Source organism: Macrobrachium rosenbergii, chromosome 37 (assembly GCF_040412425.1).
Source record: "Macrobrachium rosenbergii isolate ZJJX-2024 chromosome 37, ASM4041242v1, whole genome shotgun sequence".
NCBI lineage: Eukaryota > Metazoa > Arthropoda > Malacostraca > Decapoda > Palaemonidae > Macrobrachium > Macrobrachium rosenbergii.
Window position 1 is genome coordinate 5,275,515 of NC_089777.1, and position 13,377 is coordinate 5,288,891.

Below are 13,377 nucleotides of genomic sequence, written 5' to 3' on the forward strand. Positions count from 1 at the left end.
TTTGGATTTTCATAAAAATAAAATTAATAAAGTTATATTGCTTAGCCACTTCTAAAATTGTGGCTTACTAGCACATATTCGCCTATGCAATTATTGTTTTGTTAAAGCCAAGATTTTGTTCTTAGGCCTAGGTGTGTTAGAATTCTTTACACTTAGCATTTACATCTCTATATTAACAATTTCTGGACAGAAAGCATATGAAGTTATCGGCACATTCTTGCACTTCAAGTTACCTTATAAATGAATAAATTATACACTAAAAGAGAGCAGAAGGGCTTTAAGGAGTAGAATATTTTAAGACAGTTAAAAAATAAGTGTTCCATAGGCCTTGACATTAATACTAATGGTTATTTCGATTAATAGCCATCTTCTCCATATAATTACAATCATCATCTTTTATTCCTTAAAAAACAGGTAATCTCTACAAATAAATTATTTAGTAACAGATTACATCTCAGAGGGCTTAGATTATTTTTTAGGCCTATAAATCATTTTGCAACATACAAGCAGCTTGAACACAGCCTAAAACTTCAACCCTTAAAGAAATCTTGTTGTAATTCTTGTTCCTATTTTGAAAATGTTATGACTGTTGAACTTATTAGGTCTTCTGTTACACTGCTGCAGAGGTAGTTACGTTGACCAGCCTGAGGAGATGTTAAGCGAGCTGTCATTGATGGCAATGCTAACCTTATCACACCATGCTTTGATCTAAGCAACGTAAAACAAACAAAAAAAATCTGTTCAAATCTCACAGATTACGAATTATACCAATGCATAAAAGGGATCATGTTTATATAACCATAAGGAAAATAGTGCTAGCTGTGAATTCGCAAACTTGTCGACTTGTATGACATTGGCAATGAAAAAAAAAAGTTTAACTCTGCTCGGCAACGTTATGTTGAGTCTGAGATTCTGGACGATAAAAAAGAATCATGTCGCGTCAGATTTGAGCATAGCTGTACATATACATGCATTTATAAATAAATAAATAAATAAATATATATATATATATATATATATATATATATATATATATATATATATATATATATATCATGAAGCTACAAATGTCGCAATATCAAATTCACGCTACCTCAGGAATATCTCCGATGGAGAATTGTCGCCGAAGGGGAATTTATATAAGTGATAAATGAATTGGTAGCTTCATGGTTGTATATAAATCACGGTGTGATAAAAATTTCATATATATATATATATATATATATATATATATATATATATATACTATATATATATATAGTATATATATAAATATATATATATATATATATATATATATATATATATATATATATATATATATATATATATTATATATATATATATATATATTTATATAAATATATATACATATAATATATATATATATATATATATATATATATATATATATATATATATATATATATATAAGATATATATATATATATACTTAGTAAAATTCTGACATACTGGGGCATAATGGAATAGAATGGAATACAGGATTTAGGCCAAAGCCCAAGCGCTGGGACCTGTGAAGTCATTCACGCTGGGAGATATGACCCCACAAAAACAACTGTGTGACATTCGACATTCTTTGTGCACTGCGAGGGCGATAACATCCGAGATAATAATGAATTACATCATTGGATACGGTTACATACGTATGTACATATGTGTGTGTGTGTCAGTATAGTCCACAGGAGAAACGAAAATAAAACACTCTAATAGCTCGATAATTTCGCCTTCCACCAGGCCTCTTCAAGAGTTTTATTACAACTAAACAGAACAAGTACATATATAAAAATCACAAACATTGTTCCTCACCGGAAAAAAAAAATATAGTTGTCAAAGTTAAAATGAGGTTGTTTAGATCATAAACAAATGGTCAAGAATTCACAATTCAGAAAAGTTAAAAGACAGAACTATTCAACGATTTGGTGATAGGTCATTTAAAACCTTTCTCTGAATTTGTACTGTAGTGAAACAACGTGAACGAATAAAGATCTAATTGATATGCCTTGACTAATATTAAAGTTTTTTTGTTTGCTTAAACTTATGCAAGCCGTTTCTAACAAATTTCTTGTCATCACATCTTTTTCTTTGACTAATATTTCTGTTTTGTTCCAGAGAATAGGACAGCCACAGTTTTGTTCATGTAAATTAACAGAGCTGTTTGGAGAATTTGTTCTTACACAATACTGATGTTGGGAAATTCTCTTATTAAAATCTTTTCCGGTTTATGAAGATCAAATTTATGTGTGTGGGTGGGTGTGTGTGTGTGCGTGTATGCTTATGCGTGGGTTTGGCAGTGTGAGCACGAGGGAACGGTTTCTGATAATGCCTTTTCAAAGACATACACACACACACACATACATATATATATATATATATATATATATATATATATATATATATATACAGTATATACATTTATATATATATAAATATATATATATATTTATATACATACTATCATACATATATAATGTATATATAATATTTACATATGTATATATGTAGTATGCATATATATATAATATATGTGTCTCTGAAAAGGCATTATCACACAACCGTTCCCTCGTCCTCACACTGTCAAACCCACGCATAAGCATACACACACAACACATATGTACATACGTATGTATCCGTATCTAATGATGTAAGTCATTATTATCTAGGATGTTATCGCCCTCGCAATGCACAAGGAATGTCGAATGTCACACAGCTGTTTTTGTGGGGTCATATCTCCCACGTGACAAACCTCTCTCCACCCCCTTTTTTCATACGGGGTCCTGTCCCCGCAGAAGGGAAGTGACGTCAGTGTAGGCATTACTTAATTAGGTTCTTTGCAGTGTCCCTTCCTTAGGCCCATAGCTGCGACCCTTTTCATTCCTTTTACTGTACTTCCGTTCATTTTATCTCTCTTCCATCTTACTTACCTTAACCCACTCCTAACACTTGATTCACAGCGCAACTGCAAAAGGCTTTCCTCCAGATACACCTTTCAAACCTCCTTTACTCTCAATTCCTTTTCAGCGCTGATTGACCGCATTAAACGTTACGTATAAACTGGACCCATCCTGACCTGATGATATCTGACAAATATCTTGTCTATAGGTTTTGAAATTAAACAGCTGTAGCAAAACATTAACAAAACGCGTATTCCTTCTAAGACAAATGAAGCACATCTGGTGTACGGTCGTCAGATAAAACGTCTGGATAAGAGTCTGAGATACGTTGGGATTTTTAGGCGATCTCTGAAACTTTACATCTAATTTCCTAATGATTTATAAGAGATTTTATTCAGGGAAGTACAGCAAACGTGGTTTTACTTGAAACAGCTCTGTGTGTGTAGCAGTAAGAGCATGCATAGGTCAGTCAATAGGTGCATGGAAACCAACAGACAAGATCAGTACATATTTCCCCCGTAGGGAGGTAGTGCCGTTAGTGCATCTCACACGGTGTACTACCAGTCATTACTCAAGTTCTTTGCAGAGTTCCTTCCTTGGGCCCCTAACTGCAACCCCTTTCATTCCATCTTACTTTCCACCCTCTCCTAACAGTTGTTTCATAGCGCAACTGCGAGGTTTTCCTTCTGTTACACCTTTTAAACCTTTTTTATTGTTAATTTCCCTTTCAGCACTGAATGACCTCATTAGGTCTAAATTCTATGTTCTCTCTCTCTCTCTCTCTCTCTCTCTCTCTCTCTCTCTCTCTCTCTCTCTCTCTCTCTCTCTCTCAGCACACATTTTAAAACTTACAGAAGCATAAACATGAAGCCGGCCGCGTATTTATCTAACACCACAGGTTGAATTTAGCCCCATTAATTAATTATACAGAAGAAATTGGCAACAAGGTCTTTGCAACGGAATTATTATTACTATCATTCATAAGATGAACCCTATTCATATGGAACAAGCCCACCACAGGGGCCATTGACTTGAAAGTCAAGCTCCCAAAGAATACATTACTATTCAAAAGATGGACCCTATTCGTATGGAACAAGCCCACCACAAGGGCCATCGTCTTTAAATTAAATAAAGCTTAACTCACTTTCTCTCGACAGGTTCTCGACCCTTGGAATGAACTGTGTCCAGACGAGCCAGGGGGTCACTACTGTGCCTTCGAGAGGACCGTGGCGCTGAAGAACTACAACCCAGACCTCAAGGTCATCATAGCTATTGGAGGATGGAATGAGGGCTCGGAGGATTACTCTGTGGTACGTAGGATTCAGTTCATACTCTGGCAGTGGTTTCTTTTCACTTCATACCAGAAAACAGCCACTACATACACCACCCTACTTACAAACGAGTTACGTTCTGGACGGCAGTTTGTATACTGAATTGTTCGTAAGTTGGTTACTGTACTCTTCATGCCTATTTATGTACAGTATGATATAAAGGCAATACAGCACTGTATGTTTTTCTTCCTAAAACACAATTCACTGAACATACAGCACTGTATTTTATAGAACAGGCAAAATTTGAACTTACGGGTGGCAAAGGGGAGCGCTCTGAACACAATTTTAACTTGCGATCCCGTTTGTTCGTATCTCTGAATGTTTGTAAGTTGAATGTTCGTAAGTAAGGTGGTGTCTGTACCTTTAGCTGTGTAGGCCATAGGATGAATGACTTGGAATAAGTAGAAAAAAAATCTGAAGAGGTCCTAACCATGCAATGATGAAAAGGGTATATTTTATTATTTGATAGTGCATCCTCTAATTAGGTGTTCTTTCCTCACCTCCAGATGGCAGCTGATCATCATAAGCGATCAATTTTCGTTTCGAGTGTGATGACACTCATTCGGAAATATGGTTTCGATGGACTGGACTTCGACTGGGAGTATCCTAGCGCGAGAGGAGGAGCCCCGCATGACAGAGTAAATCATTCTTCTGTATATTAAAATCTTGCCCAAAAAGTATATATGAATAATGTTGGTGATTACAGTTACACACAGGCTGGCATTGATCTACTACTTGTATGAAATGACTTTGAATTCCCGAAGGAAATGAGTGATGGTGGGTAGGCCCTAAACTCAATTCTTCTCACCAGCTCAAATCCTCACTCGCTTCCCCCTTTGGGATAACAAGGCTTTCACTGGGAGACATCCAATCCAAAAGGTACCAAGCAATTCGACCATTTTGCAGGAGAATTTCGTCGTTCTTTCGAGAGAACTGAGGAGGGAGTTTGACAGACACCACCCGCCTTTACTACTCACGGGAGCCTTCGCAGCGGGTAAGGACAAGATCGACATTGCCTACGACATTCCTGCTTTAGTGGATGCCTACGATTTCTTCCACATCATGGCCTATGATTACCACGGGGCATTTGAGCACTTCACGCACCACAATGCCCCACTTTGCGGGCACCCACTGGACGATCAGGACGAACTGTTCCCCTATTACAACGTGGTGAGTCTGAGTTTTTGATCGTTCTCCGTGAGATTTAATTTCTCAGTTCCATGCCATGGCCAGGTTTAGACAACAGACGGTCTTATCTATCCTGATTACCTGTGATGTGTCCTGTTACTTCTTCAGATAGGCAAATGAATCGACAGCAGTCATATTTCTTGTCAAAATGAGTCATAATTTTGATTGACTGGCGACCTGGGAGTAGTTAAAATGAAGCCAGATCAAATGAACACATCAGCCCTCGTAGGACGGAGCAGCCATTTTATTCAGTTCCACCAAAGAAATACAGAAGTGACTTTTGACTTAGGTCATGCTAGGTAACAAAGTTTATACAAGCAGCAGTGGCTCATGATGTTTTCTCCACAGATGTCCCCATAGCGGGGGGCTAGTGCCGTCAGTGCACCTCACAAAGTGCACTGTAGGCATTACTTAATAAGGTTCTTTGCAGCGTCCCTTCCTTAGGCCTTAGTTGCAACCCCTTTCATTCCTTTTACTGTACCTCCGTTCATATTCTCTTTCTTCCATCTTACTATCCACCCTCTCCTAACAATTGTTCCATGGTGCAACTGCAAAAGGTTTTACTCTCAATTTCCTTTTCAGCACCGAATGACCTCATCTTAGGTTCCAGCACTTGGCTTCTGGCCTAAACCCTATATTCCTATTCCATTCTTCCCAGATGTACACCATGGATTATTACCTGTCTCTGGGATTACCCAAAGAGAAGATGGTCTTGGGAACGGCTACTTACGGAAGGTGTTACACACTCGATAACTATAATGATAACGGATTCTGGGCGTCCGCTTCACAACCAGGCCCAGCTGGCCCCTACATCAGGATTCCTGGAACGCTCGGCTTTAATGAGGTACACTTTTGTGAGTGTTACAAGGTTAACCCAGTAAATTTATATGTATATGTATAGGTATAGGTATGTATGTATGTATATATTTATATATATAAATATGTAAGTATATATAATATATATGTACATATATATTTATATGTATATGTATAAATATATATAAAAATATAATTATAATGCCTATATTATAATGCCGGTTCTGCATATATATATATATATATATATATATATATATATATATATATATATATATATATATATATATATATATATATATATATATATATATATAATGCCAGTTCTGCAACCCAATATATAAATAAGATTTTTGTGCCCAGGCAAAATTATCACCCTGCAAACTCTGTGCAACAGATCTGCGAGAGACTCCGGGATGACAAGAGCTGCACGATCGTTCGAGACCCGGTGATGTACGAGCCTTATTTCTACTGCATGAGTGACTGGATCTGGTGCGGCTTCGACGACGCAGAGTCCCTTCACCTAAAGGTAACGAACTGGTTTTCGAAGAGACATTTCAGGAGACATTCCACAGTTAGGCCGATATCTTGTTCCATTGCTAGGCCTATATCTTGTCCTACTGTTAGCCCTACATCTTGTCCCACTGTTAGGCCTATATCTATTCCATTATTCAATTCAGTTTAGCAAACCAAATGAGTCAGAAATCTAGATGGTTTTAGCCTTTGACAACGAAAAATGGGACGTATAAGAAGAGCAGTTTACAATCGGCATGGGCATTTTAGTTTAGCTTCTTCCTCCCTACAGGCGAGACAGGCGAAGAACAAAGGTCTGGCTGGCATCATGGTTTGGCAGATAGACACCGACGACTTCCGGCCCCGATGTTACGACGAGTCTTTCCACCTGATCAAGACCATGAAAAAGGCCTTTGCAGAGCCCGCTGGCTCTGATGTAGTGGTAAGGGTTATGTGTTCCATTTCCTTCCGACCCACTCCAAGCTCCAAAGGCAGTCTGTGACAATTCGTCCAAGTTCCCAAGGGAGTCTGGGACAATTCTTCCATGTTCCCGAGGGATTCTGGGTCAATTTGTCCAAACTCCCGAGAGAGTCTAGGACAATTCATCCAAGTTCCCGAGGTAGTCTAAGACAATTCGTCCAAGTTCCCAAGGGATTCTGGGTCAATTTGTCCAAACTCCCGTGAGAGTCTAGGAGAATTCGTCCGAGTTCCCAATGGAGAATGGGAAAGTCCGAGTTCCAAAGGGAATCTGAGACAATTCGTCGAAGTTCGAAAGGAAGTATGGGATAATTCATCCAAGTTCCCAAGGGAGAATGGAATAATTCATCCAAGTTCCCGAGGGACTCTAAGACAATTCATCCAAGTTCCCAAGGGAGTCTGGGATAATTCGTCCAAGTTCCCAAGGGAGTCTAGGATAATTCCTCCAAAGTTCCCAAGGGAATCTGGGATAATTTGCCCAAGTTCTCAAGGAAGTCTGGAATGATTCGTCCAAGTTCCAAAAGGAGTCTGGGATAATTCATCCAAGTTCCCAAGGGAGTCTGGGATAATTCGTCCTAGTTCCTAAGGAAGTCTGGGATAATTTGTCCAGGTTCCCAAGGGAGTCTGGGATAATTCATCCAAGTTCCCAAGGAAATCTGGGATAATTCGTCCAAGTTCACAAGGGAATCTGGGATAATTCATCCAAGTTCCCAATGGAATCTGGGATAATTCGTCCAAGTTCACAAGGGAGTCTGGGATAATTCATCCAAGTTCCAAAGGGAGTCTGGGATAATTCGTCCAAGTTCCCAAGGGAGTCTGGGATAATTCATTCAATTTCCCAAGGGAGTCTGGAATAATTCCTCCAAAGTTCCCAAGGGAGTCTGAGATAATTCGTCCAAGTTCCCAAGGAAGTCTGGGATAATTCGTCCATCCAAGTTCCCAAGGGAGTCTGGGATAATTTGTCCAAGTTCCCAAGAGAATCTGGGATAATTCGTCCAAGTTCCCAAGGGTGTCTGGCTGATTGTTCCAAGTTCCCAAGGGAGTCTGGGATAATTCGTCCAAGTTCCCAAGGGAGTCTGGGATAATTCGTTCAATTTCCCAAGGGTGTCTGGGATAATTGTTCCAAGTTCCCAAGGGAGTCTGGGATAATCCGTCCAAGTTCCCAAGGAAGTCTGGGATATTTTGTCCAAGTTTCCAAGGGAGTCTGGGATAACTCCTCCAAGTTCCAAAGGGAGTCTGAGATAATTCGTCCAAGTTCCCATGGTAGGCTGGGATAATTTGTTTAATTTCCCAAGGGAGTCTGGGATACTTCCTCCAAAGTTCCCAAGGGAGTCTGAGATAATTTGTCCAAGTTCCCAAGGAAGTCTGGGATAATTCGTCCATCCAAGTTCCCAAGGGAGTCTGGGATAATTCGTCCAAGTTCCCAAGAGAGTCTGGGATAATTCGTCCAAGTTCTCAAGGGTGTCTGGCATGATTGTTCCAAGTTCCCAAGAGAGTCTGGGATAATTCGTCCAAGTTCCCAAGGGAGTCTGGGATAATTCGTTCAATTTCCCAAGGGTGTCTGGGATAATTGTTCCAAGTTCCCAAGGGAGTCTGGGATAATCCGTCCAAGTTCCCAAGGAAGTCTGGGATATTTTGTCCAAGTTTCCAAGGGAGTCTGGGATAACTCCTCCAAGTTCCAAAGGGAGTCTGAGATAATTCGTCCAAGTTCTCAAGGGAGTCTGGGATAATTCGTTCAATTTCCCAAGGGAGTCTGGGATACTTCCTCCAAAGTTCCCAAGGGAGTCTGAGATAATTCATCCAAGTTCCCAAGGAAGTCTGGGATAATTCGTCCATCCAAGTTCCCAAGGGAGTCTGGGATAATTTGTCCAAGTTCCCAAGAGAGTCTGGGATAATTCGTCCAAGTTCCCAAGGGTGTCCGGCATGATTGTTCCAAGTTCCCAAGGGAGTCTGGGATAATTCGTCCAAGTTCCCAAGGGAGTCTGGGATAATTCGTTCAATTTCCCAAGGGAGTCTGGGATAATTCCTCCAAAGTTCCCAAGGGAGTCTGAGATAATTCGTCCAAGTTCCCAAGGAAGTCTGGGATAATTCGTCCATCCAAGTTCCCAAGGAAGTTTGGGATAATTCGTCCAAGTTCCCAAGAGAGTCTGGGATAATTCATCCAAGTTCCCAAGGGAGTCTGGGATAATTCATCCAAGTTCCCAGGGGAGTCTGGGACAGTTCATCCAAGTTCCCAAGGGAGTCTGGGATAATTCACCCAATTTCCCAAGGGAATCTGAGACAATTCGTCCAAGTTCCCAAGGGAGTCTGGGATAATTAATCCAAGTTCCCAAGGGAGTCTGGGATAATTAATCTAAGTCCCCAAGGGAGTCTGGGATAATTAATCCAAGTTCCCAAGGGAGTCTGAAACAATTCGTCCAAGTTCCCAAGGGAGTCTGTGATAATTAATCTATGTTCCCAAGGGAGTCTGAGACAATTATTCCAAGTTCCCAAGGAAGACTGGGATAATTAATCCAAGTTCCCAAGGGAGTCTGGGATAATGCATCCAAGTTCCCAAGGGAGTCTGGGACAATTCATCCCAGTTCCCAAGGGGGTCTGAGACAATTTATCCAAGTTCCTTCCCAAGGGAGTCTGGGACAATTCGTTGAAGTTCCCAAGGGAGTCTGGGACAATTCGTTCAAGTTCCCAGGGAGTCTGGGACAATTCGTCCAAATTCCCATGGGAGTCTGGGACAATTCGTCCAAGTTCCTAAGGAAGTCTGGGACAATCCGTCCTAGTTCCCAAGTGAGTCTGGGATAATTCATCCCTATTTTAATGAACTGGCATAAGCCACTTTTTTCCACTCTGAGATAATGGGCTTCATTGGTTTTCATATTATTCAGGGTTTCTAATTAGCTCATCCCTTGAGGAAATTTGGTTTGAAAATGTGACAACACAGACAGCTGAAGTTTTGATATATTATTGAGTATAAAAAAACTGTGACGCTTTGGCTGGAAAACTAAAAAATTTGAAAAAAAATGGGAATTCAACAACTAATTTAAATTGCCTGTCAAGTGATCAGAAGAATCTTTGTTTCAATATTCAGTTGTGACCTTTAAAATTTTCTACAGATTTTTAAACCAAATTTCTTTCAAAAATTGAGACACTTTAGCTGGAAAATTCAAAACTTAAAAAAATTATAATTCAACATCTGATTTAAATTCCCCAAATTCAAGTGATCAGAGAAATCTTAGTCTTAATAGTTAGTTGTAACCTTGAAAATTTTTGAGTTTTTAAACCAAATTTCTTAAAAAAACTGAGGCACTTTAGCTGGAAAATTAAAAAAGCATAAAAAAATAAAGTTGTGACCTTTAAAATTTTTGGACAGATCTTTAAACCGATTTTTTTTCTAATTAGATATTTAAAAAGAGCTTAGCTGACCTGATTTCACCTGACCAGTGATCAGTGATCTTAAAGGTCAAGTTATAGTTACAAATAAATTGCTTTAAAATTTAAGTTTGCAAAAATCATTTTCTATTGACGAAAAATGTCATCGTTCTCTTCTCAGGACTGCAGTCATCGGCCAACAACTACAACCACAACAACAACTACGCCCACAACAACAACAACAACTACACCCACAACAACAACAACAACAACAACAACTACGCCCACAACAACAACAACAACAACTACACCCACAACAACAACAACAACTACACCCACAACAACAACCACCACTCCCACAACTACAACAACAACTACTACAACTACAAGTACAACAACGACACCCTTCGTCATAAAAACAACAACAGATGGGGGAGACTTTGGAAGACCAGACTGCTTACTGCACACAGACGGCACCACCTTCAGGCACTATGACTGCAACAAGGTACGAAGAAAGAGAAAGAGAGTTTTCCTGCAGTAGTAGCAGCAGCAGCTCTCTCATTCCTAATTATTACTATTCAGAAGGTGAAGAGCCCTATTCATAAGGAACAGGCCCACCACAGGGGCCCATTGACTTGAAATTCAAACTTCTAAAGAATGTGGGGTTCATTCAAAATAAATAACAGAAGGTAATAGGAAATAGGGAAAGAGGAGATCAGTTATTAGAAAAACAGATAAATTAACACAAATAAATAAATCAGTAAAAATTTCAGTAAATTATTCAAATACAAGGAGAATTGTATTAGGGTAGTAATGCATTGCATCTTTGCTTGAATTTCTGAAGTTCCAACTGCACAACATCCTCAGGGAGACTGTTCCACAGTCCAAGGGTGTGAGGAATGAAGGACCTCTGGAACTGAGAAGTTCGACAGTGATGTACTTTTAAGGTGCTAATGACCAAAGCCAAAGTAATACAGCCTAACTGAATGCCATATCACATATTTTGAAAAATTCAGAGAAGCAGCAGTTTGCTTGAAGAATCCCTGTCAAACTCAGTATTATGTGTAACGACATTTTCCCTGTGTCCTCACGATTCCAGTACTGGGAATGCATCAACAAGAACGCAGTGCTGATGCCCTGTGGACCCGGCACTCTCTTCGACGAATATCTCAAACTCTGCAACTGGGAGAGCGAAGTCGATACGAGCTCTTGCAGGATGTGGGTCTGCAATCTTGACAACACTTATTACCCGGCCGTTGACTGCGACAAGGTAACGTTTTCTTCCCAGATAAATTAATGTGAATAAAAAAATTAATGTTATTTTGCGACGATAATGATCCATAAGGTTTAAAACGAGTCGAAGCACGTCAATAAATATAAGACAAACTCTGTGGAGGATGAACATAGCAAGTTATGCTTATCGAAATACCCCATGCAGAATAACAAAGACACCACAGGGTGAAGTCATTCTCAAATTTATCAGCGTTGCAAAAAAAAAAAAAAAAAAATTATTATTGGAACAAGCAGCAGATGAACCCAAATATTCATATGGAACAAGCCCATTATTATTATTCAGAAGCCCCTATTCACATGGACAAGCCCGCCAATACAAAATATTATTATTATTATTATTATTATTATTATTATTATTATTATTATTATTATTATTATTATTATTATTATTATTCAGAAGATGAACCCACATGGAACAAGCCCACCACAGGGGGCCATTCAAATACAAATATGGATTATTATTATTATTATTATTATTATTATTATTATTATTATTCAGAAGATGAACCCTATTCATATGGAACAAGCCCACCCAGGGGCCACTGACTTGAAATTCAAAGCTTCCAAAGAATATTAATGTGTTCATTAGGAAGAAGTAAGAAGAGATAAGGGGAAATACTAAAAAAAAAGGATGTGAACTCATCCAATAAACCAATTATGACCATTGTTAGTTATAACTCCTATCATTATCATTTCTTTTACAGTACTATAGGTGTTACAACGGAGCCGGGCATCTTGAGACGTGCCCGACTGGAGAATATTGGAACCAGAACCTAGGGTCGTGTGACTACCCCTCCCGCGTCGACACCTCGAGATGCAACATCCCATAAATCAAAAAGATACATCCTCACAATAGTGAAATAGTTATTTTTTTTTTTTAATTCCTGAGTTGCATTTAACTAAAGCAGATTTATCTAAACCTACTTTCATTAACTAAGAAAAACAACAACTGATGTAAAAATTAATATAGATAATTATCAATGTCATTATTACTACTACTACTAGGCCAATTTCGAATCCTTATCAGTAAATGTCCATATTTACCATACAATCATATCATTGATGGACTTCAGGTGAATAATTGTGTATTAAATATTTCCTTTATTGCCACTTGTTTTTTTGTGTTTTTTCCTCGCCGCAGCAACGTCTTTATTGAAATATATACCATTTAATAAGCAGATGTCTCTTGATTTCTGAAGCTGGCTCCGGGACATTGCAAACAATATATGATAAGGACGGCTCTTGCTTTCTGAAACTGACTCAGGAACATTGCAAATAACATATGATAAGGACATCTCTTGCTTTCTGAAAATGAATTGGGAACATTGCAAGCAATATATGATAGAATATCTCTTGCTTTCTAAAACTGACTCGGGAACATGGCAAAAAATATATGTTAAGGACATTTCTTACTTTCTGAAAGTGAATTGGGAACACTGCAAACAATATATGATAAGGAATCTCTTGCTTTCTGAAACTGA

At 38.6% G+C, this 13,377-nt stretch overlaps 1 protein-coding gene across 1 annotated transcript in view; it reads left to right on the plus strand.

The window, feature by feature from the left end:
- The window catches only part of LOC136825262 (chitinase-3-like protein 1), an 18,720-nt gene extending 5,718 nt beyond the window's left edge, over positions 1-13,002 (plus strand). The window contains exons 3-11 of the mRNA XM_067081318.1: positions 4,070-4,222; positions 4,750-4,881; positions 5,150-5,413; positions 6,090-6,275; positions 6,645-6,776; positions 7,053-7,202; positions 10,785-11,108; positions 11,703-11,873; positions 12,601-13,002. Coding sequence (XP_066937419.1) covers positions 4,070-4,222; positions 4,750-4,881; positions 5,150-5,413; positions 6,090-6,275; positions 6,645-6,776; positions 7,053-7,202; positions 10,785-11,108; positions 11,703-11,873; positions 12,601-12,726 — 1,638 coding nt within the window. The 3' untranslated portion in view covers positions 12,727-13,002. The remainder of the gene's footprint in view (positions 1-4,069; positions 4,223-4,749; positions 4,882-5,149; positions 5,414-6,089; positions 6,276-6,644; positions 6,777-7,052; positions 7,203-10,784; positions 11,109-11,702; positions 11,874-12,600) is intronic.
- The last annotated feature ends 375 nt before the right edge of the window (positions 13,003-13,377 follow it).